We start from the raw sequence: 25,726 nt of genomic DNA, 5'->3' as shown, positions 1-25,726 counted from the left end.
CTGCCCCTTTGGGGACCTCAGAGCAGGTCGGCAGTAGATGCTCACACTGATCTTGAGCCTGGAGAACCTCTGTCCAAACCAGCCCACTTTTACTCCCTGGAATTTTTCCCTAGTTGGGATATTTCTGTATCTGGAATCTCTCTGAATATAAAAATAGGTACTGGATCCTCTCTTGAGAAGCATAATTACAGAGACAGGAGTGGGTAGGCTGGGGGAGCAGAAGGGCTAAAAGTCAGGCAGCTCCTTCTCTGCTCATGGACAATCTCCAACCAGCTTCTGGGGTTCTACCATCATTTAGAGGAGGCATTCTGCTTCCTCTATTGTCATCCAAAGCAAAACAAAACAAGAACCAAAGAGTGTTGCTTATAAAAGCAAAATAAGGTCAATAATTTCAATGTATTAGCAGTAAAAGACTGGATAAATAAATTATACGTTACTCACTTCAGTGGAATATTATGTAGCCATTAAAAAGGAACCACCAAAGCTCTAATCATTGAAATAAAAGGTGGTAATAATATTTTAAGTGGAAAAAAAGAAGATTCCAGAAATGTATATGAGTTCATTGTTGTGGAGAGGAATATTTCTACATATGTATACAAAAGACACAGCAAGGCTATATTGAACTGTTACCAGTAATTGTCTTAGAGTTGGGGAAATGAGATTTTGGGGACTTTTCTATTCTTGTTTTTTGGGGGGGGGCATGCCAAGTGGCATGTAGCGTCTTAGTTCCCTGACCAGGGATTGTATCTGTGGTCCCTGCAGTGGAAGCATGGAGTCTTAAGCACTGGACTGCCAGGAAGTCCTGGGACTTTTATTTTCTGTTTCATGTACATAGAGATAAAATAGTCTTTTTTGTCATGAACAGATATTGTTTCTTAAAAAACTGGGTCTTATTGAAAAATAAAGAGGATATCGTTAAAGTTGTTGTAGATGTTTAACAGAAAAAAATGCAGTGTTAAAATTTACATGATTTTACCACAATTAAAAATATTTGATGAAAATGGACAAAGTGTAAACAAATATAATTTGCCACAACAGACTCAAAAAGATAAAGAAAATCCATACAGTCCTATAACCATTAATCAATAGTAAAAAAAAATTTCCCTTAACAAAATTCCAGGATCACAAAGCTTTCTTTTTACCAATCTAATATTCCACAAATTCTCCCATAGAAAAGAATAGGAGGAAACCTACCTCAACGAACATAATCTGTACATCAGACTCCAACAAGGCTAACAGAAGAAAGGAAAACTGGATGCCAGTTTCCTTACTGAACATACATACAACACATCTAATAAAAATATTATCAACTGATCCAGTAACACTATTAAGTGTACCTTGCTGTCCTTTTCACTACATATATTCCATGTGACTTATATAATTAGGAAAAGTAAGAAAAATAATTTAAATTGAGCAGGGCAAACAAACATGTAACAGAGACAGCTAGTATTACTCGTTCAGTCGTGTCCGACTCTCTGCGACCCCATGGGCTGTAGCCCACCAGGCTCCTCTGTCCATGGAATTCTCCAGGCAAGAATACTGGAGTGGGTTGCCATTTCCTTCTCCAGGGGATCTTCCCGACCCAGGGATGGAAGCTGGGTCTCCTGAAATGAGGGCAGATTTTTACTGTCTGAGCTACCAGGGAAGCCCCAGAGGCTAATAAATAATTTCCTTTAACATGCCTGAGCCAAAGCTCTATGTGGCCCTGGTTTATATGAGGACTTCGGTGGCAGGGGAAGGGAGAGAATAGGACCATGATGGATCGGTCGTCTTCCACCCTCCTGATCACTGCCAGGCTGCCCCGACTCAAGGATGCAGAAGTGGGTCCAGAGGCCCCCTGGGCAGAGTCTGCATCACAGATGTCCAGTGGGGAGCCCCCACAGGCAGGGCCATACCTCAGAGTTGGCGGGCACCACGAACTGGGAGGGCAGGCTGATGTCGGGCATCCTGCATTCCGTGGAGAAGGTCACCATGTAAGGCAGGGGGTTTTCCACCTTGATGAAGGCCGAGGTGCTCTGCCGGATGGGGCTCACCATCTCAATGGTTTTGATGACGCCTGAAGGGATGACCCTGAAACTCAACGTGTAGTATAAGAACTCGTTGGTCACCTCATTTCGGAAGATCACCTGGATTCACAGAGAGAGTGGGAGGAAGTGGGGCGGAGCAGAGGGGTTAGTTCGGGGTCTTCCACCATCGACAGGATCCTTCTCTCCGTTAGCAATGCCTGGGCATGTGAAGCATGGGCCCTCCCAGCCTACGTGAACCCCGCCACCCAGCCTTTCTCTTCAGGTGTTCTGCTCTGGCTCCTTCCAGGTGCGCAGGCATGGAGGAACCTGGGCTGCTTTAGAAGAGGCGAGAGCAGCACGGTCTAGGGCTGAGGAGGAAGGTGTTCTCAGTGGGGACAGCGAGTGCTCCTGGAGAACAAGCAGGACCTCAAGAGGTTCATGCTGTGGTGGGTTTCACCCCTATTCCTGCTACTGCTGGAACAGTTAATACATCAATACTACTACTACTAATAATGGCATCTAACACTTAATGATTACTGTGTCCTAGGCACTGGAAGTTGGACCGTAAAGAAGGCTGAGCGCCGAAGAATTGATGCTTTTGAATTGTGGTGCTGGAGAAGACTCTTGAGAATCCCTTGGAAAGCAAGGAGATCAAACCAGTCAATCCTAAAGGAAATCAACTCTGAATATTCACTGAAAGGACTGATGCTGGAGCTGAAGCTTCAATACTTTGGCCACCTGATGTGAAGAGCCGACTCGCTGGAAAAGATCCTGATGCTGGGAAAGATTGAAGGCAGGAGGAGAAGAGGGTAGCAGAGAATGAGATGGTTAGAGAGCATCACCAACTCAATGGACACGAATGTGAGCAAACTCAGGGAGACAGTGAAGGACAGAGAAGCCTGGTGTGCTGCCGTCCATGGGGTTGCAAAGGACTGGACACAACTCGGCAACTGAATGACAACAACAAGCCCTGGAGGTACTTATTTAATTCACACAGCTTGTGGGCAACATTACTATTTCCCTCACTGATTTTTCTAAAGATGAGGAAACTTTAGAAGTTATCTTGCCCAGGGTCTTGTGCAAAAAATTATCAGAACCAGGATTTGAGCCCAGGTTGGCTTGCCTCCAGAGCTCACACTTGCAGCCCACATCTGACTTGTGGACAAGTTGCCCCCCTTTCACAGTTCTTTTCCTGGATGTCTAATGACATTCAGCATCTTCCCCTGTGCTTCCTGGCCACTCAGACATTTACTTCTGTGAGGTAGAGGATTCCAGTTTTTTGTCCTTTTTAATCCCTTGAGTTGTTTATCTTTGTTAGGTGATAATAGTTCCTTACATACCTGCCTTTTTATTTTTGACCTCTTCTTGTCTTTAGAGTGCTCTGACCTCCTCTGCATTTTGATAGGAGTGTTGTTTTATGTTTAAAGAAATCATTTATATGTTTAGGTTGAAGTCAGCCCTCTTGCTATTCCTTTCCATTTGTCTCTTATTTTTTTAATTCCTTCGTTGCTACTTTTCTGCCTTCTTATGGATCAATGTGAAATCTCTTGGGATATATTTTATTTCCTCTATGGCTTCTTAGCTCTATTTTTAAATGACATAGTTTTAGTAGTTGCTCTAGAACTGACAACTTATCAACATTTCCTGTAGAGTTGGTATTTTATCACTTCCCACTTCGTAACTGACGCATTAGGTTTCTGATCTCACACATCCTACTTCATAAATGCAATAATCTTACTGAGGTATAATCTCATTTACCTACCCATCCCATCTTTTGGGCTTTTGTTGCCGTATCTTTTATGTCTACATGCATTCGTCCACCTTACAATGTTATTATATTTACTATAAACTGCCAGTTGTCTTTTTAAGAAAGTTCTAAGAATAAAAATATATATGTTTCATATTTACGCACTTATTTGCTATTTTTAGAGCTCTTCTTCCCTTCCAGTGGATATCCACGTCCCCACCTGGCATCATTTTCTTTTGACTGAAGAATACCCATTAGTATGTTTTACAGCAAGGCAAGTGGGCTGGCAATGAATTCTCTCATCCTTTTTTTTTTTATCTGAACATGTCTATTTTACTGTCTGTTTCAAAGGATATTTTCAGTGAATAAAGATTTCTAGGTTGACAATCTCTTCTTTCAGCACTTTTCAGAGTGCTGCCATTATTTCTGAGTCAGTGGTCATTTTTTATTGGTGTCTCCCTGTACATAATAGAACTTTTTAATCTGGTTGTTTTCTATTTATCTTTGGTTTTCAGCAGTTCTACTATGATGTGCACAGGCATGATTTTCTTTGTTTCTCCTGTGAAAACTCTACCAAATTTCTTGGATTTGTAAATTGTTTTATAAAAAAATAAAATCAGGGAAATTTCAACCATTACTTTTTCAGATAATCTTCCCCCCGTCCAACTGCCCCGACTATTAACCCTCTCCTCCTCAGTCACCAAACCTGATACGCTTTGCTCAGACTAGCTCACCGTGCTGCAATCAGGAAACTGTCCCGAGGCAGAGGGGATAATCACAGGCTCATTCCATAAACTGGGCTTCTTCAACTACAGGACTCAGACTTTGTCAAATAGCTCTGGATTTTCCCCCCAATCATTTTGAAGAGTATTTCTTCCCTTTATTGTCATGTTTTTCTGTTCCAGGCGCTTCTATAAGATGGGTATTAGAACTTGATTTGTACTTTATGTCTCATAATTCCTTTCAGCTTTATTAAGATACAACTCACATGTTATAGAATCTACCCGTTTACAGTGTACCATTTAGTGCTTTTTTAGTATATTCACAAAGTGGTCCAACCTTCACCACTCATCTTCATCGCCCTCAAAAGAACCCCTTTATCCAGTAACGATCATTCCCATGTCCCCCTAACCCGTCGCCTCTAGTCCTAGGCACCGCTAGTCTACTTTCTGTTCCTATAGACTTTCCTATTCTGGACATTTCATATTAAAAAAAACCACACAACAGGTAGCCGTTTGTGGCTGGCTTTGTTCACACGGTGTGATGTTTGCAGGGCTCACTGCAGTGCTGCCTGCCCCAGTACTCGCTTCCTATCACTTTTTATTGCCAAAGAATATGCCACTGTATTTCTCGTTCACCAGTGGATGGAAATGAGGTTGTTTCCATTGTTTGGCTCTTATGAATAGTGCTGCTATGAACGTTTACATATGGGCTTTTGTGTGGACATATGTTTTCTCTTATTTGGGGAATACATTGCTGAATTCTATGGTAACTCTATGTTTATCCACTTGAGGAGCTGCCAGACTGTCTTCCGGAGTAGCTTCACTGTTTCTCTCCCACCGGCAACACATGAAAGATCCCTCTTCTCTACACCCTTGCCAGTACTTGTCATTATTTCCCTTCATTCTTGCCATTTCTTTGTGCTCATGTGCTGTTCTTTTGACTTTAAAATCTTCCCCTAGGTGATTCCATCCTCCATCTTGGTGTCAAGCACTGTCTGTAGGTGGATAATTCCTGTAAGTTCTCTTCAGCCCTGACCTCTCAGTGAGCCGCTGAACCATGCAGTCCTTTTCCTCCAAGCACTTACGCCATTTGGAAATTACCCATTCAGAGTGCAGTCACATGATGAATGCTCATCTCCTCCGCTGGAATGTGTGTTCCAGGAGAACAGAGACTCTGCCTGTTTTTGATCACTGCTATGTTATCAGCATGTAGTATAGCATATGGCACGTGTGCTCAAGAGATGCTTGTTGAACTGATGAATGAGTCAGGAGGAACGGTCCATGCGTGAAGGACCCTGTGGAGTCCTGCAGTCACTGGCTCTGAGATGAGCTAGTGGCTCTGACGTCACTGGCTGTGTCAAGGGCTCAGCCTGATGCCGGGCGCTCTCTCATCTTTCGCTCTTATTATTGTGGTCTGGTGTCTGATGCCCAGTGTTACCTACTGCTCCAGGGTTTTCATGATTCTGCCACCTTGAGGGCTTGTTATGGGCCTACATGTTGGCTGGCTATCTAGTCTCATCTTAAAGGGTCTGGTCCCCCTAAATGGTCAGTCTCGCAGGATAAGGGAGGGTATATCTTCCCTCCCAACACCAGGATCATCAACCTCAGGGCCAAACCTCCAGGGTCGCAGGGCAGTGCCTTTAGTGTGTGGATACCTTTGCTGTGTACAGTCCCTCCTTGTAGGAGAAGAAGTTCAGCTTGTAATCTTTCTTGGAGGAGGACAGCACATCAATGTAATCAAGGCCCTTTAAGGTGACAGTCAGGTCAGGCTTCTCTGGTTTCAATATTTCCACAATGACCCGGAATCTGGGGGAACACAGGGGTGCAAGAAGAGAGGACGAAATGAGACAGTTTGCCCAAAGGAAAGAAGGCAAGGTACCTTGTCCACTCTTGATTTCACAGAAAGCATGTGGGTCCAGGGTTCTAGCCTCCACACTGTCACTAGTAATAACAGGAACTACCACTTAACAACTCCCTATTATGTGCCAGGTACTGAGTCCTGCTCCACATGGGTTACATTACAAGCTTTTAGTCGCCAGTGTCTGTAGGAGGTACATCTCGTTATCCTCTCTATTTTACTAGGGAAGAAGTTGGGGCGGAGAGAAGGAAGATGCCATGCTCAGGTAACAATGCCGAGTTATAGGCAGAACTAGCATTCAAATGTGGGTCTGGGCCTTTATCCACTATGCCGAGCAGGTAGCTCTCTTCTGCCAGCTTTTGGCTCCTTTTCCATAAAAGAAGGGGACCTGGCTGGCCTCCAGCTCCTCCAGCTTCTTTTCTCTCTGCAAGTACAAGATCTGAGGATCTGGCCAGTGGCTGATGTGATACGACAGGGTTCTCAATAATAACCACCACGATTATCATTTTGACAATAATAACAGCTAACATTTATTGAGGACTTCTTTTGTTCCTGGCACCCTTCCAGGAGATTTACAAGGCATCAGCTGCTCACAGGCAGCCCTGAACAGGACACGCTCTGTGGGGCGCAGGTCAGGCAATGGCTGGCGGCAGCACAAAGGGCCAGACTCGACACTGTGGGTCCTCCCTCCATCCCCTCTTCATCCCCTACCTATTCTCTCACCTCTGGGGCTTGTTCAGCCAGTTGGTGACTGGCAGGAGCTCAGTGTAGGGTGTCTTACATGGCACTTCACGGTAGATATTGGCCACAGCCTTGGGGAGCTCGGAAGTCCCGTGCAGCATGTATAGCCAGCCAGTCCCATCTGGGAGGGGGAAGAAGAGGGTGCCCTAAGAGAAGAACAGCAGTGGTGAGCATGACACAGAGCAGCCTTTATCAGCTACCTCTCAGGCATGGCAGCGACACAGGATTAACGAAGTTATGCAAACAGGTTTAACACTTTTGGAAAGCAGCCTCATAATATGTTTCCAAGAGTCATAAACATGTTCATGTGTATTCGAACCAGGAATCTCATCCCAGGGAACTTACTGAAGAAAAATCCCTGCAGAGGAAGAAGTTATACATAAACGTGCGCGCTCAGTCACTCAGTCGTGACTGACTCTTCGTGACCCTTTGGGCTGTAGCCCGCCAGGCTCCTCTCTCCAAGGGATTTCTCAAGCAGGGATATTGGAGTGGGTTGCCATTTCTCCTCCAGGGGACCTTCCCAACCCAGGGATCGAGCCAGTCTTTTGCAGCTCCTGCACTGCAGGCAGATTCCTTGCCACTGAGCCATCGGGGATGCACACGTATATTAGAATCGCTTCTACTGATGAAAATTTAGAGATAACTTAAACATCCAATAACTGGGGGTGTTAAATAAATTATGGAACTGTCATTCAATGAAATATTAGTCAATCAGTAAAAATGATTATCATGGAGATTATACAGCTAAACAGAAACATGCTCATGATGTGATGCAATGTGAAAGTAAGCAGGATGCAGAACTGAGGATGCTGTGAGGGCAGCCACGGCTGTCTCTGAGTAAGGATTGGTAAAGAAGACAGAAGAAAACAGTTCTTTTTTTGTGAGGGTAGTAGAAGATTGTGGCTTCCTTTTTAAATCTTTATCACAGTCACCTTGATGTTACTTGTGCACTTAAATTAAGTATTAATTTCTTGGTGCTTCATCCGGGACTTCATTTCAGAGATGAGCCTCTGGTTACAAGAGAAGCCCCTCAACATGAAAATACATGGACAAAAAGGGAAGCTTTGGTCTTGATAAGCTGTGGACACAGTTCCCTGTGGTTTCCACATTATTTGTAGGGTTCCCCCCTTGTCCTGACGTTCTCTCTCCCACAGCTCCTTCCTCCGACCATGCCAGGAAACCCATGTGGGAGGTGGGGCTCAACCCACCTGATGTTTGCGGCTCTCCACGTTCATGCTGCGGGGCCGGTAGGTGATCTCGTAGGGCTTGTTTTGCTGGTGAGGCTCCAGGGTGATGAACTCGGGCCCCTCCCAGTGCTCACCCTCAATGATGGGGTGCAGATTCCAGGTCTGGTTGCTGCGGTTCGAAAGCATGATGGTCTGTGTGTGCTTGGAGCGCACCTGGCAGGTGAAATTCACCACCTGGAAGAAGATGGACACCTCACGCAGGCAGCGGAATTTACAAGTCTGGGGTTCAAAGCAAAGTTTACACACACACACACACACACACACATTTGGGAGCTGTCAGTATAGCAAATTTTTTTTTTAAAGCCAAGAAACTGGATAAGATCATCAAGAAGTAAGTGTATTTAGAAAAAAAGAAGGAATTTTAGGACCAATTCTTAAAATCCTACACACGCCAATGTTAAGAAAAACCAGAAGGGGAGATGAGACGCAGCAACTATTAAAGTGGGAGGAAAACCAGGAGAGGGCAGTATCCTGGAGGCCACATAACGAAGGAAGTGCTTGAAGGACGAGGGGCTTGTTCAGCGTGTTCAAATGCTATTGACAAGTCAAGTAAGATGAGCAGTGAGAACTAGCCATTGAATCAGCAACATGGACAATACACTGCTATAAAGGGAATCAAAGGTTCACCAAGGGGATGAGAATAGTTTACCAAGAGACCCACACATATATGACCAATTGGTTTTTTACCAAAGTGCAAAGGCAATTTAGTGGAGAAAGGACAATCTATTAAGTAAATGGTTCTGGAACAACTGGATATCTGTGTACAAAAAATGGATTTTTTGAATTTTGATCCATAATCTTATACTACATACAAAAATGAACTCTAAACAGATTGAGGATATAAATTCAAAACTTATGTCCTGAATATACACAGAGCTCTCAAAACACGGTAAAACAAGAAAACAAACAACCCAAATGAAAACGACTGGAACAGATACTTCAATAAAGAAGATAGATGGATGGCCATGAAGTACCTGAAAAGATGCTTGACACCATTAGCCAGGGAAATCCAAATTTAAAACCACAAGATATGATCATGTACCTGTTAGAATGACTAAAATTTAAAAAAAACCTGACCATATCAAGCATTGGCAAGGATGTGGTGCAAGTAGAAACGTCTGAGGTGGCTGATGGGGACATAAGATGACACAACCACTTTGGAAAACAATTTGGTAAGTTCTTAAACAGGCAAACGTGTACCTACCCTATGATCCAGCCATTTCACTCTTACATATTCACCCAAGAAAATGAAAGTATATATTCTTGCCAAGACTTGTACATACACTTTTATAACATACTGCGTGACTCCACGTACATAACATTGTTGAAACAGCAAGAGATGGAGCTCAGGTGTCATTATGACCGTAAGCAACGTTGCCAGGAGCTATCAGGTCTCCGCTGCTAGGGCTTCCAGCGACAGGGTGAGCAGAGGTTAACCCAGGTGTCACCCTTTACTTACAGAGCTCATGGCAGAATGTGATCTAGCCAGAGATGTCAGTATACCCTTCCTTGAGAATGAGATGCTTGGGTTGAGAGTTGAAGAATAAATAGGAATTAACTAAATGGAGAGGGGAAAAGGAGTATGTCAGCAGTGGGAAGAGCACGTGCAGAGGCCCTGTGGAGGAGGGAGCAGGTCTGCATGTTTGATGTGGGCACTGAGGACTGTTTGAACAGAGTCTGACTGAGTTCTCTCGTGGGGCTTGCTGGGCCATTCCACCATTGGTCCATCTGTTGGCAGCACCTACTGACCTCTTTTACTGAAGGTGGTCCCACACACACTCCAGACAGGGTTAGGCTCAGAGGACTGCCTCCCTGGATGAAGCAGAGCAAGTTTTTGTGGAGAATCTCCTTGCCCACCTCGGTAGGATGGTAAGTCACTTCAAAAGAAACCTCCATGCCTGCGGTGATATAGCCCTCTTCCGGGCTGATGGAGAACAGAGGCTCAAGTTTTTTGGTATCCCATTTGAACCTTTTCCAAGACAGGAGACAAGAGAGACAGTTTATTAATATCCCAGTTGTATTCTCAGTGCTGCTGAGAAGAGAGTCTGTGTCTGGTTTTCAGGTGGGAGGTTCATCCCCTTGTGCCCTTCCTGGGACCTAGGAGAAGGAAGACTGCCAGGAAAAGCTGGGGTGTTGGACCAAGGCCAAGTCATTCCTGGGTGCGACCTCTTTGCTCTCCCTAGGGGCTGAGAAGGGTGGAAAGTGGTGCATCTTATCTTTCTGTCCACAAGTCACACCCACTGGGGGAGCATGCGCATGAACACATTTAAATGGGTGCCTGAGGTCACACAGCTAGGACATGGTCAGGCCAGGACTGGAACCCTCCCGAGCTGGTAGCCATGACCGATCCCTGCACTGCCTCTCGGGTCTGATCCAAGAGGGTGCAGACAATCCCTTCACATGAGAGCTGCCCCTGATCCTGGTGGCCCTGGGACCTGCTGGCCCTGTGGTCACCCCTCTGTGGTCTGGCCCTTGGTCCAGGCAGGATGGTACAGACCAGTGCTTCCAGTGCCAAGGCTGCCACATCACAGCTTCAGGGCACTGTTCCCCTGCAGCTGGTGTGAAGGGCGCCCCCTGCAGGTGGGCAGTGTGCAGCAGGCACGGCTGTGGCAATGTGCTGAATGGTGACTGGGCAAGCACCTGCTGGTGGGCACCATTTTTGAGCCTTAACTCCATCTGTGGCATGGGGACCACCAAATACCCACTTTAGAGGGTCCTGGGATAGTTAATGGGAACCCAGGCCCAGGGGACTCTCCTACCTTGCACCCACGTCACCCGTGTTCAACATGAGGATGCGACGCGTGGCTTGTGTCTGACACACGACTGGTCCAAAGGGAAGATGCTCCTGGTCTAGGGAGATCTCCAGGGCCTGGCAGCAGCCACTGATGAGGAAAAGGGGCCGCAGGAGCCCCATGCACTCCATGAACACCTCCTCGGAGAAGGGAGGGACACGCTTTAGTGGGGCGAAGGTGACTTCCAGCTTCTGAACCTCTTTGGGCTTCAGAGTGATGTTGCGGAATGGTGACAAGGTGATGACCTGGACAAAACGACAACAAGTCTCAGCAGCTGAGGGTGGGGTACTCCTGGAGCTCCATTTCTGAGGTCCTGCTGTGAGGATGGATTACTGAGTAAACGTAAGAATGAACTGAATGAAGGAATGGATACAGTCCATCCTCAAGATGAAATACATCTGGTCCCATTTCAAAGGGCCATCCAAACACTGTGAGAGGAAGCAGGCAGCCGGGGCTGTGGGTTCCTTATGCAGGGAGCCTGAGGACATGGATTTAGCAACAGGCATGTTTCTCTCACATAGCGGACTCCAGTGGAAAGAGGGACAGCCTTTCGGGGGCAGATGAATGATGTATATTGAAACACACTCTTCCTTTTGGTCCAAGAAGCCCACTTCTAGGAGTATATGCTCAGCAGAGAGTCATGGGTGCACACAAAGGTTTGTTTAAATGAATATTACAATGTTGCTTATAAAATAAAATAAAATTTAAAAACCAGGAACACCTGAAATGAGCAGAAATAGAGGCTTGGTTCATCTATGTAATGAAGGTACAGATGAACAAATGAAACAATGTTTAGGAGTTACTGGTAGATGGTAAAAGCAGGTTTCAAAACAATCTGAAAGTTGGTAATTTATTTTTAAAATGTGTAGGAAAAACAGGGGAAAGAAAGGCACAATAATGTTAAGTGATTATTTCGGGGTATGACATTATAGACCAAATGTTTTTCTTTGTGATTTTCCATATTTTTCAAATTTCCGGTCATGAAGATGTATGTATATTCACTTGCGCCCAGATCTTCCGGATGCTATCAAGGGCACTTGTGTGTGTCACTCTCACCCTCTAGAGGAGGAGGCTCTCCAAGCTGTGGTTTCCCTACATGCAAAAGGGGAGTGACAGGGGCTCCCCTATACCATTTTTTATGAAGGTGATCAGACAGGGAGAGCGCTTGGAATGGCCTGGCCCACGGAAGCTGCCTGAGAATCGTGAGGTGCGGAGGCATGAAGACGCCGCTGGGACCCTGATCACCAACCTTGGTTTCCTGGAGTTCTGCCGAGAACATGACTGACAGGTTAAATGTGAGCTGGGCTTGGCTGTTGTTCATGATGGAAACCATTTTTTTCACCACCTGTCCAGGTAGGATGGCTCTTAACTTCAAAATCTTATTGGCTGGATCTAGGACTAAAATCTGTGGACCAGAAAGAGAGCAGGGAGGGAGGGAGGGGTCAGAAGTTAATGAGAAAGAGAAATATAAAAAAAAAAAATCTATTTCTGCTTTATTGACTATGCCAAAGCCTTTGACTGTGTGGATCACAATAAACTGTGAAAATTCTGAAAGAGATGGGAATACCAGACCACCTGACCTGCCTCTTGAGAAATCTGTATGCAGGTCAGGAAGCAACAGTTAGAACTGGACATGGAACAACAGACTGGTTCCAAATAGGAAAAGGAGTACGTCAAGGCTGTATATTGTCACCCTGCTTATTTAACTTATATGCAGAGTACATCATGAGAAACGCTGGACTGGAAGAAACACAAGCTGGAATCAAGACTGCCGGGAGAAATATCAATAACCTCAGATATGCAGATGACACCACCCTTATGGCAGAAAGTGAAGAGGAACTCAAAAGCCTCTTGATGAAAGTGAAAGAGGAAAGTGAAAAAGTTGGCTTAAAGCTCAACATTCAGAAAACGAAGATCATGGCATCCGGTCCCATCACTTCATGGGAAATAGATGGAGAAACAGTGGAAACAGTGTCAGACTTTATTTTTTTGGGCTCCAAAATCACTGCAGATGGTGACTGCAGCCATGAAATTAAAAGATGCTTACTCCTTGGAAGAAAAGTTATGACCAACCTAGATAGCGTATTCAAAAGCAGAGACATTACTTTGCCAACAAAGGTCCGTCTAGTCAAGGCTATGGTTTTTCCTGTGGTCATGTATGGATGTGAGAGTTGGACTGTGAAGAAAGCTGAGCGCCAAAGAATTGATGCTTTTGAAGTGTGGTGTTGGAGAAGACTCTTGAGAGTCCCTTGGACTGCAAGGAGATCCAACCAGTCCATTCTGAAGGAGATCAGCCCTGGGATTTCTTTGGAAGGAATGATGCTAAAGCTGAAATTCCAGTACTTTGGCCACCTCATGAGAAGAGTTGACTCATTGGAAAAGACTTTGATGCTGGGAGGGATTGGGGGCAGGAGGAGAAGGGGACGACAGAGGATGAGATGGCTGGATGGCATCACTGACTGGATGGACGTGAATCTGAGTGAACTCCGGGAGTTGGTGATGGTCAGGGAGGCCTGGCGTGCTGTGATTCATGGTGTCACAAAGAGTCGGACACGACTGAGCGACTGAACTGAACTGACCCTAGTGAGGCAAGGGTGGTTCCCTCTCTTCCTGTGTCCCTCATTCTTCACACTGGATGGGCCTTCGCCCTCACTCACTCAACAAACATTTATGTGCATAAAATGTGCACTAAACAACTTGTTGCACAATTACATACTTACAGCTGGGCTCAAAGACGTTAAGAAGGAAAGGGTCGGGGTACAAAGGGTTGAGCCAGTCTGAGGGTGAGGGAGGCCTCCCTGAGGAAGGCGTGCTCACACGGGGAGCTGCTGGAAGGGTAGCATCTGGATTTAAGTCAGGGTGGCGTGGGGCTGCACCCCAAAGGAGGAGACAAGCTGTGGCAAGGCCCTGAGCTGGAGGGAGTGGCCTGGTCAGGCCTGTGGCTGGGAGCGAGGTGGGGAACACAGGAAGATAGTTTGGAGGGGGATCGGGTGTTTTTCTGGGAGAAGTGGGAAGCCAGTGCAGCCTGGAGTGCTCCCATCAGATGGGTATCTTGTGAGTGTGCCTTGGCTTGCTCCTCTGTGGAGAGGGACTGGAAGAGGGCAGAAGACAGAGCCTTGAAGAGAGAGAGATGACCATGGCAGCGGAGGTGGGAAAAACAGATACACCTTAAAGTCCCCATCTAAAGCCCTGATCAAAGTGCTGGCCTGCATCAGGCTGAGATCAGGCTGGGCCTTGCCCTCCAGGATGGTGTGACCCACATAAACAGCACCCACGAGTCACTGTCACTTGACCAGTCAATAAGCAGCACCCCTCCCCCTAACGGAAAGATGGGATCTGTCCATCCCGCCTGCAGGCTTCCATGTTGTCTACAAAGGTAAGAGTCTCTGGCCCCAGCGTGTAAGCTCCTGGAGGTCAGAGAACACGTTTAAGACTCCTCAAAGCACCTGACATAAATGAGTGCTGAGCGAGTGAATGAATGAAACCAAGACATGAAAGAAACCATGACATGAAAGAAACCACGACATCAGAAGAGACCCCGCCACTGGCTTGGGTGAGACACACCAGGTGGCCCGATCCTGTGGCTCCCCAGGATTGATGGAAAGGATGCCAGGAACACACCCCTCCCATTTCCTCTTGGTTGCTGAAATGTCCCATGCATTGCTGAGGATTGCAGAAGGTCTTCAGTCTTCTAAAACTGCCTAATAAATGCAAAAACTCCCACCAGACAGACACGTGAAATGTATACTGGACATGGGGAAGAAAGGATAAGTGGTGGAACCAGACCATCCCCTTCCTGCCAGGAGCACCTGGTTAGAAGGAAGGCCCTCAGTCAGACGGGATCCTGGGAGTTGGGGCTGGCTGGAGAATGTCAGTCTATGTGGTCTTAGGGAACGATGTCCCATAACTGAAACTTACGTCTGCATACAGCGCTTCAAACAAACCTTAACTGTAACCTGAAAACACTGCATGCTCTCATGTGGGAGGAAGAGGACTTGCTTGGGATGCTGCATCTGATAGTCTCAAACTTCTCCAAGAAAAAGAATGTTTCTGCAGTGCCTGTGATTACTTGTGTCCTTTGATACAGTAACATTTGGTACTGGCAAGATCTATGTGGTTCTCTTGGGTCTGATCTGTCTTGATGGGACTGGCTGACCTCTGACAGAGCAGCCAGGGGGCAGGAGACATGGAGTCGGAGGAGTGTGGGCTCGGGTGGGCAAGGTGGCTGAGAAGGGCAAGGGGGGTGGTGCCAAGCCCGATGATCCCCCCAGCTGTCGCTCACCTTCATTTCCGTTCCTTTCCCTTTGATTTCAACTACTTGCTGCGAGAGCCCATTGATTTCAAAGGGGATGAGTTCTCGATAACTGATAGTTTCTCGAGGATAAAAGGTGATGGGGATCTCCAGTGTCTTTCCTGGCTTTATCACATCGACTCGGAAGTTCACCTCGAGGTGGCTGGTGTTGGTGTACAAACAATCCAAGCTGGAGGAAATCAGAAGGAAGCTGTGTGAGCTCTCGAATGGCTGACATAGAGGGAATGAGCCCCTTGCTTCTCTGAGCTGGACCCACTGCGGGATGTCCTGCCGTGTTGTCCTGGAGTTGGAATTTCAGGGCTGGAAGGGACTGCGGCAGTGGTCCAGCCTACAGTCTCCTGGGCACGACTGAGTCACTTCCCCCAGATCACATCCGGAGACCTTGGCAGAACCAGGCCTCAAAGGCAGTCTCATGACCTTTTACCCAGGGCTCCTTTCACTCTCTCACCCTCTCTTCCTTGATAACGCAGCTCATGTGTGGTAGCTTCCTGGAAGAAGGGTGTGCTTCCTGGAGTAACTGGGTGGCAAAGCACGGTGGGGAGGAGGATGTGTCCAGAGTCAGACAAGAGTGTGGACCCAGACTCCAGCCCCAACTTCCATGTGGCCTGAGGACAGTTACTCAGCCTGTCTGGGTCCCTGTTGCCTCATCTGTAAAATGAGAGTAGCGACCTCTTTCTCATGAAGCTGTTGTGAGGATTAAATGAGATAAAGTGACTAAATCAGCCACTACAGGCAAAGAGGAAACATTCTAGCGGTGAGCTCTTGTTACTATTATTACTAATAGCTCAACTAGAAGGGACCTTCAAAGATCACGTCCACCCTCCTGCATCTGTGGGTGGGAGGCACCTAGACCTCCATTACAATCCCTCCTCATCTGTCTTCCAAGTATTTAGAGAAGGACTCTAGCTAAGGCAGTAAATAGAGTATAATGCCCAAAACAAAGTAAGAGTCAGATTCAATTAAATTAGGCAAGAAGGAATATAGGCAGATAAGAGTTTAAATTAGTATTTAAAATTACATGACACTCCTGTAATGTAACATTCAGGAGAATCGTCATCACCACCAGAATCACTGCCACAAAAGTAGCAGCAGATAAAAATAGCCGAGCATTTCCTATGTTCCAGGCACTAAGTACTCTCTCTAAATGAGCTAATGAATCCTCCTAATAACCCATGGGGAGGTACTATTATTATCCCCCACTGCAGGCAAGGAGACGGCGGCACCGAGAGTTTATAAAGACCTAAACGCAAGGCTGGATGCTATAAAACTCTAGAAAAAAACACAGGAAGAACACTCTTTGACATGAACCATAGCAAGATCTTTTTTGACCCACCTCCTAGAGTAACGAAAAAAAAAAAAACAAAAATAAACAAATGGGACCTAATTAAACTTAAAAACTCTTGCACAGTAAATGAAACCCTAAATAAGATGAAAAGACAACCATCAGAATGGGAGCATATATTTGCAAATTGAGCAACAGACAAGGGATTATTTAGTCTCCAAAGTATACAAACAGCTCATGCAGTTCAATTAAAAAAAAAACACCCAATCAAAAAATGGGTGGAAGACCTAAATAGATATTTCTCCAAAGAAGACATACAGATGGCCAACAACACATGAAAAGATGCTCAACATTACTAATTATTAGAGAAATGCAAATCAAAACTACAATGAGGTATCACCTCACACTGGTCAAAATATCCATCATCAAAAAATAATACTAACAATAAATGCTGAATAGGGTGTGGAGAAAAGGGAACTCTTACACTGTTGGTGGGAATGTAAATTTATACAGCCATTATGGAGAACAGAATAGAGGTTCCTTAAAAATCCAAAAACATATGACCTAGAAATGGGTCTATCATAGGACTCCTATGCATAGATACGGAGAAAACCATAATTCAAAAAGATAGGGACTTCCTTGGCAGTCCAGCGGTTAAAAGACTTCACCTTCCAACACAGGGGGTGCAGACTCCATTAGTGGCCAGGGAGCTAAGACCCCACATTTCTCATGGCCAAAAAACCAAAACATAAAGCAGAAGCAATACTGTGAAAAATTCAATAAGGACTTAAACAAAAAACAAATAGACACGAGCACCCCAACATTCATAGAGCACTACGTACAATAGCTAGGACATGGAGGCAACCTAAATGCCCATCAACAGAGGAATGGATAAAGAAGATGTGGTATATAGGTACAATGGAATACTACTCAGTCATAAAAAGGAACAAAACTGTGCCCTTTGCAGAAATGTGGATGGACCTAGAGACTGTCATACAAAAAGAGAAAAAAAAAATCATATATTATATGTGGAATCTAGAAAAATGATGCTGATGAACATTTTTTGCAAAGTGGAAATAGAGACACAAATATAGAGAACAAATGTATGGATACCAAAGGAGGAAAGGGTGGGTGGGATGAATTGGGAGACTGAGATTGACATATACACACTACTATATATAAAACATAACCAATGAGAACCTTCTGTATAGCACAAGGAACTACATTAAATGCTCTGCAGGGATCTGAATGGGAGGGAAATCCAAAAAAGTGGGGATGTATATATACATACAGTTGATTTACTTTGCTATACAGCAGAAACCAACGCAACATTGTAAAACAACTATGCTCCAATAAAAATTAATTAAAAAAAAAAAGCAAAAAAAATTTGCTTGAGGTCACATAGCTAGGGAAGAACTGGGATTTGAACCTGTGCTATTTGATATGGTAGCCACTAGACATGTGGCTATTAAATTAAAATTAATTAAAATAAAAAATCCTGTTCCTTGGTGGCATTAGGCACATTTCAAGGGCTCCATAGCCATATGTAGCTACAGGCCGCCATATTGGACACTGCAGATAGACAATTTTTCTGAAACTGAAGTTTCAGTTCAATTGCAGCGCACTGATCTAGAGAACTTTTAATAAACACAGGTCTCTGGGCCTGTCTCTGGAGATTCTGTTTTGTTAGGTCTGGAATAGGGCCCAGAAATCTGGATTGGAACATTCTACACAGGGATGGTACAGAGAGGCTGGATTTGAATCAGAGGGCTAAGGCTCAGTATGCTGTTGGTGCTGCTAAGTCGCTTCAGTTGTGTCCGACTCTGTGCGACCCCACAGATGGCAGCCCACCAGGCTCCCCCGTCCCTGGGATTCTCCAGGCAAGAACACTGGAGTGGGTTGCCATTGCCTTCTCCAAAGCTCAGTATAGATCTGCCTTTTACCGCAAGGTCACTGGCCCAAGAAATTAACTTTTTAACTCTCCAAATCTGAGTTCCCACATTTATTACATGGGGAAAATAAATGCAAGTCATCAAGCCTCTTGTCAGGTCACGTGGCATTGTCCTCCTCACTTCCAGAAGAGGATTTTTTTTTTTTTTAAGCAGAGTAGTTCATGGCTATCCAAATATCAGTATTAGCAGTGAGGAAAGGATACTCAGGATTCATGCCCATCTGTGCTAGAGGTGCTTATAATCCTTTCTCTGTCTTGGCAGGACCTCAGCTGTGTGGAGGCTGTAGGACCCGCAGGAGTGGCAGAATCATCTGGAAGCTCTGGCAAGTCTGCTTACCTCATAGCTGTCTCCTCCTTGTTGGTGACAAGCAGGGTTTGCTTGTATGGGGGCATGCCAGCTTGGTAGATGAAGCAGGTGCCAAAGTTGTAGCTGGTGAAGGAGAAATGGACAGCTGGGCTCACAGCAAAGCCTGAGATGGTGCACGTAAATGTTGGACCGTGGCTGATCTGTCAGGGAGAGAATGTCCAGTATCCAGTAGAGATGACAGGGAGAAGTGAGAGAAAAGGGCCCTTACACCCTCAGGTGAAGGAGGGAAGCAGTCAGGTGCTTTAAAAGAATTCAGGTCCCAGGACTCCATGTGCAGAATCTCTACAGAGATTCTGATTCAGAGATTCTGATTCAGGCTCTAAGTTTCTTTAAGGAAACCAAGGTGGATGACTCTGCAACCAGGCCCCACATTGGCTCTTGAATCATTGCAGCAATAACTCAGCTCGAAGGCAGAGGGGTGTGCAGAGACCTGTCAGTTCCCACCCAACATCTGCTTCCTGGGGCTTCCTCATTAGCAGGATTCCGATTGGCTGCCAACTTGCCTGGGAAACATGCTTGACTTCCCATCCTGCCTTGCAGCTAAGGATGGACATCAGACACAGTTCTCAAGACAGAATGTTGTGAGTGCGTTCAGTGTCGGACAATGTTAATTAATACCTCACCTTGATTTTGAGTTCCAGACCCTTCAAGACACATTTCTTTAATGGCCGGAAAGACAGGGAGGCGTGTGCACTCTGCCCCACGTCCACACTGCCATCGGTGGGTGAAAATTCCAAGTACTGTAGCAGGGATCTAGGGCCAGACAGCTCTGCCTGGAAGCTGAAGTTGAACTTTCCAGTGTTGATAAAGCTGAATTCACACCGGACACACTCATTCAATTCCACCTGAGGGAGAACAGAGCTGTATGTTGAGTGAGTGCAAACCATGGTTCCCTTCTCTGGAGTCAGGGTATGTAACGTGTTGGGGGAAATACCCTTTGGGAAGCAGCGACAACCCATGGTGTTAGTGAGCTGAGTGAGTATCATTAGCATAACGCAGCCAGAGTCCAGGAGGAGCTACAAAGTGCTGGAGTCCTTCCTATCTGAAGAGGAAGATGACAGCTGAATTCTTAGAGATCACTTGGTAGCAAAACCTCCTTCCTGTATGTTTAAGATAAGCATTCTTCCCCTTCCCTACCATCTCTCTGCCCCCTGAAAAGTAAAATAAGAAAAGCTTTCTTATCATATCATGTGAAAAGCTTTCTTTTCACATCAAAGCCATACACATTCTGGGTGCTCACATGCATTGCTTTTCCCAGCCAGTGTGGAAGCAGAAAGAGCAGGGCCTTCTCACACCTTTACCTCATAGAAGTTGACAATGGTAGTCTGGTTGGGAGTCAGGAGAGTGACGGAGCCGTTCCTGTCCTTGCATTTGACCTCCACGTTCACAGAGTAGCCCTCAGCCTTGACATTTAAGGTCAGAGGGTGGGCTTTCTTTTTCACATTGCAGATCAAATTAAAGTTCACATCTCCTTCTTTCTTCGGTGTGAAGAAAATATCAATTGGGAACCTGGTTGGGGAAGATGACAGCAGACTGGGTAACTAGACCAATCTGTTAAAGAAGCTGAAGAAGATAAGCCCCATAGATCAACATACACTAGGAGGGGAAGGCAGCCTAACTCCAAATCAGGGTGAATTCTGAAAGTTTGCCAGGCACGGCAGGCCACTGCTTTAGGGATTCACAAACACAGTGGACAGTGTGGAGAAGAATATAAACATAAGAAAATACTGAGAAAAAGGGCTTAAAGTTCTCAGTGTTCTATGACTCATCATGAAAATTATCAACAGGGGATAAGCAGGACAGAGATGGAACCGTAATGTCTCAATTTTAGAGGTGGCAGAGACTTCAGAGATAGGACACTCTGCTAAGTTGCTTCAGTAGTATCTGACTCTTTGTGATGCTATGGACTATAGCCCGCCAAGCTCCTCTGTCTATGGGATTCTCCAGGCAAGAATACTGGAAAGGGTTGCCATGCCCTCCTCCAGGAGATCTTCTCGACCCAGGGATCAAACCCACATCTCTTCTGTCTCCTAAACTGGCAAGTGGGTTCTTTACCACTAGCTTCAACTGGGAAGCTCCAAATTTTAGAGTTGGGAGAGACTTCAGAGACGGGGCTCTCTAAAGGAACCTGATTCTCCTGGCTAGTAGGCCTGGGACCCCTGCCATTGGGCAAGGGCAGTCCTGGGGGCTTCCTTTCTTTTACCTGGACAGTGGGGGGACCCAGCCTTCCATGGGACATACAACCAGGCTGTTGCTGAAAGCTTCAGAATACCGGGAGGTGTCCTGGAAGGCAAAGTGGAACTCCTGCTCCTCCTTGTTGATGATCTTCACAGTCTCCCTGGCTTCCCTGCCTGAGGAGGAAACACCACCCTCAGAGGAGGCCTCGTGCCTGCTCCTGACGCACCTCAGCAGGCGAGAGGAAGCCTGCTTAGAAGGGATTCTCCAGCTTCTTTTCTTCCCTCTGCCAAATTCCTCAGCCTTTGGCCACCTCTCTTCCTTCTTTTTACTCTACAAGTGTTCTTCCTCTCAAGGCGCTGCAGCTCTTCCTTCTAAAACTGTACCCCATCAACTGTCTGCTCCTCGTAGGTGGCCACTTGGCCTGGGTTGTAGCTCTCCGGGGATCCTTCTTGCTCCTTTAGACTCAATGCCTTCCTGCTTTTGTTAATGGGGGTTTGTAGGCCCCTCTGCTCTGCCCGTATCTCTATGAAACATCTGTGCATCGGACCCACTTGAATTAAATTTCAGGTGTGTCACGGGTGTCCTGACAGGGCCCTGACTAACGTATCTCTTATCCCTAGTTTTCTTTTTCTTACTTTCCTTGACTACTGTGGAACATTTATTTTTCTACATAAACTTTAGAATCACTTTACCAAATTCTGCCCTTAACTCAATCCTTTAGGATTAAGGTTGCCAGGTTTAGTAAACAATTTTTTTTAGTATAAGTATGTCCCAAATATTGCATGGGACATATTTATACTAAACAATCATTCCTTGTTATCTGAAATTCAAATTAAGCTGTGCATCCTGTGTTTTCTTAGACAACACTAGCTGGGATTTTATTGAGAACTTGATTAAATTTGTATTTAATTTTTGGGAGAATGGACAAATGTTCAGATTCTGCTTGAGGGCATTTTAATAACATTTTACAGTTTTATTCATATAGGTCCTGTGCTTTTCTTGTTACATTTATCCTTAGCTATTATATAGGTCTTATCAGTATTGAACGGAATTTTCTGTTTGTTTCTAGGTGCTTACTGCTAAAAGAAAGAGAAACCATTGATTTTTGCATACGACTTGCAAACAGCCACTTCCTAAATTATCCTGCTGGTTCTAGAAGTGCTTTGCTTTTCTCTCGAGTCTCTGGAGCTTATCTATGTATGCTGTCATGAGCAATAGCATAATGAGACAATTTTGTCTCTTTTTTTCCCCAATGTTTATGCCAAATATTTAATTTTCTTATTTTATTGTACTTGCTAAAACCACTAACAAAGGGTCCAATAATGACAGTGACAATGACCATTCTTGCCTAAGTCCTGACTTTAATTGAAGTGGCTTCAGTGCTTTATTACCAGGTGATATTTGCCTCTTGATTTTGGTTAATCTTTGTTCAAGTTTTTTCCCCTCTATTCCTACTTTACTACTAGAGTTTTTGTTGAGAACGTCTGCTGAATTTTTAGCAATGACTCTTTGGCACGTGCCAGTACCTGGTTCTTCTTTAATCTGTGACGTAATAATTATATTGAAATGCACCACCGTTGCATCCCCAAATTGTCTTGTTGTTATTCTTATGCCACATTGCCCACTTACTTGTTCAAAACCAGATTAAATGCTACAATCTCCTCCTACCTATTATATGTATCAGTGTAAGAAATGCATGGAAATAATACACACCATGCTGTTCACAATGGTTTCCTCTGATGGAAAGGGAAGAATGAGGGAGGCGGGCAGTGATTATTGTATTTTTCCTTATACAACACCACACTGATTGACTTATAAAGAATGCTACTTTTATAACTAGCCTAATGAATTACTAAAACAAATCCTCTGACTTCAGTTGTACTTCTCACACACACACACATACACAAAACATCACATCCATGTGACAGCGTCACAGTATTATAGGGGGACTTGCCCATCATTTCCTTTATTTCAAGTCTCTGCCCAAATGTCACCTTCCCACTGCCCGCTGGCACTCCTTTTCCCCCGACTCTATTTTATTCTTTGGAACACTTATCCACACCTGACCTGCTACATATTTCACCTTTTCATTTCTTGGTAGCCTGCTTCCTGCTACTAGAATGTAACCATCATGAAGATCAGGACATGGGCTTTGTCCTCTGCATTCCCAGCTCACAGAACAGTGCCTGGCTCCCATGTGGGGCTCAACAATATTTGCTGAACTGGGCAAGAGTGTGAAAGGATGGCAGAGGGGTGTGACCACTGTGGGCCACAGTCTGGGGGCACATGCAAGTAGGATGGGGCTAGTATGGGGCTCTGGGGATAAACTAGTCAATCCAGACCCCAAGGGAATCTTCCAAGTAGGCTCTGCAGCAAGCTCCCTCAATGTTCTTAGGTTATTAGTGTGTAGGTTTAGAAGACACTTGATGGAAATTAGATTGAGAGGTTAAATATTCTGTGGCCCTGTGAATAGCAAAAAGAGGCCCTCTGACATGCTTCTAGAAGATACCAGGAAGAGTTCCCCTGCTAGGGGGAACACCCCTCCCCCACAGGTCATGCCAACTCTAAAATATACAAACCAGCGGGGCAGCCTTACCAATGAGGAGACAACTGAAGTTGATATGTGACTTGTCCAAATTGATGAGAGGGTCAGTGGCTTTGCCTACCAGCAGGAAAGGGACTGTGATGTTGTGTTCGGGGATTAAGAAAGTCCAGAATGCCTCCGAGATGTCCAGATGGGAAGGTGTGAACTGGAAGATAACCTAAGAAGACAGTTTGGAGCACGGTGGTTAGAGGCGCTTCTGTGTGTTTGCTCCACGTACCTTAAAGGCATGCCAGCCCTGGGGTTGTGCCGGGTGACATTACTAGGTCGTCGCTTCCTCTCCCCTGTCTTTGTAAGGGCACATAAGTTTGGCTGTACCAGTAACATCCATGTCTGTTTGCCCAGTCCACCAAGTATTTCTAAGGGCTTCTGCCCCGCTCATTTCTATTTCCAAGGGTCTGCTGGCTAGGCTGCCATGTCTTGGGATAGCATGTAAAAATGGAAAGATTCAGGTAGAATTCGGAATTTTCCTGAAAAGTTCGGGAGAACTGGCAATCCTGGGCTCACTGCTGTGTGTGGTGATTTGTCCCCAGAGAAGCACTGTGGCCAGCCAACCCTGGTGCCCACCATTCCCTGTCATTGACCCTTGGCCTGTGCTCTCCATTTTTATGATCTTTCTGAAGGCATCTCAATTTGTAATCTTTGTTTCATGGATTTATTTCTGCCCCCAATATTCTCTGTAGAATTTATAGGACACGGGGCCCACAGAGCTGCTTTGGCCAGCAAGATTGTATTTCTTTAAATATGACCCTCTGCTCTAAATCACTGTGTAGACATTAGGATTAAATCGTGGGACATGATTCTGCTGTTCTCTTTTGCCCTTTGGCCTGACCAAGTAAAGATACATCTCTGTTCTTTCACGGCTGTCAGTCCCTGGACAAAAATAACTCGGCTCCTTGCTATTGTATGAGTCCTAGAGTCCCCAGGCACTGGTGTCCAGCTCTCTTTTCCTTGCTTTTGAAATATCAATTTTTAAAACTTCAAATACTAAAGCTCTCTGTCTCTCCACGGCCAACCAAGATGGCTCAGGTTTGTCCTGTTCATGAGGACTGGCTAACATACAGTAACCACCTTAGAAACACTTGTCGACGGACACACCCTCAGGCTGCCCTCCCTAACTCTACCATGCTCTGCAGCACACCTGCTCTGCAGAGGCGGATGGGATGAATAAAGCCCTGGGTCGAGCGGTCCCCATTCACACATACCTCAGCTTTCTTTTCAGGGAGGATGAGGCCCTTTTCTGTAAGGCACGTGAAGGCTGGAGGGTTCTGGAGACTTTCAATTTCTTCAGAGACCCAGGAAAAGGCATAGGCGCTACTGGTCGGGTTTAGTATTGTAAAGGTCCTGCCCAAGGGGAAGAAGCGACAGCAGAGAGTGAGAGAGGGGCTTGCGGATTAAGAGAAACCTTTCTAGACTGTTCCCTAGCACAGTCCCCTTATGTGGGGATCAGAACTGTTTCGGCCACTTTGTTACTGTAGAAACAAAAACTGCATCTCACTTGGGGGTCCCACGTGTGGCTCTAGTTCTGGACTTTGGAGTAATAACACCACCAAGGACCCTTCTGTCCCAGTGATCCTCTGTGGTCTAGGTGGTGGTCAGGGATCATGCTTTATGTCTTTCAAATTTCCTGAGTGTCAAAACTAAGGAGACAGAAATCCACTTCCTCACCGGAAAAATTCTCTAAAGTCAACCCCTGGGATAGCAAGTGTGCTTCTAGCTGTCAGTCTAGCTTGCCTCTCTGAATTTTTCCCTCCGGGTTTTTAGAAAGATGAACTGATATGAACTCAACTAGTGCAAACCCGGGAGAAGGCAATGGCACCCCACTCCAGTACTCTTGCCTGGAAAATCCCATGGACAGAGGAGCCTGGTAGGCTGCAGTCCATGGGATCGCTAAGAGTTGGACATGACTGAGCGACTTCAC

General features: G+C 45.6%; 1 protein-coding gene across 1 annotated transcript in view; it reads right to left on the bottom strand.

The window, feature by feature from the left end:
* HYDIN (HYDIN axonemal central pair apparatus protein) overlaps positions 1-25,726 on the bottom strand; it is a 420,256-nt gene that overhangs the window by 2,016 nt on the left and 392,514 nt on the right. Inside the window, exons 73-86 of the mRNA XM_044932144.2 lie at positions 25,011-25,149; positions 23,800-23,965; positions 21,229-21,376; positions 20,327-20,534; positions 19,649-19,870; positions 18,996-19,165; positions 15,396-15,594; positions 12,363-12,518; positions 11,081-11,358; positions 10,071-10,290; positions 8,283-8,495; positions 7,057-7,220; positions 6,131-6,281; positions 1,896-2,126 (exon numbers count right to left, since the gene is read on the bottom strand). Coding sequence (XP_044788079.2) covers positions 1,896-2,126; positions 6,131-6,281; positions 7,057-7,220; positions 8,283-8,495; positions 10,071-10,290; positions 11,081-11,358; positions 12,363-12,518; positions 15,396-15,594; positions 18,996-19,165; positions 19,649-19,870; positions 20,327-20,534; positions 21,229-21,376; positions 23,800-23,965; positions 25,011-25,149 — 2,665 coding nt within the window. The remainder of the gene's footprint in view (positions 1-1,895; positions 2,127-6,130; positions 6,282-7,056; positions 7,221-8,282; positions 8,496-10,070; positions 10,291-11,080; positions 11,359-12,362; positions 12,519-15,395; positions 15,595-18,995; positions 19,166-19,648; positions 19,871-20,326; positions 20,535-21,228; positions 21,377-23,799; positions 23,966-25,010; positions 25,150-25,726) is intronic.

Source organism: Bubalus bubalis, chromosome 18 (assembly GCF_019923935.1).
Source record: "Bubalus bubalis isolate 160015118507 breed Murrah chromosome 18, NDDB_SH_1, whole genome shotgun sequence".
In the NCBI taxonomy this organism is placed as follows: domain Eukaryota; kingdom Metazoa; phylum Chordata; class Mammalia; order Artiodactyla; family Bovidae; genus Bubalus; species Bubalus bubalis.
The sequence above is the reverse complement of the archived record's forward strand: the minus strand, read 5'-3'. Positions and strand labels throughout refer to the sequence as shown.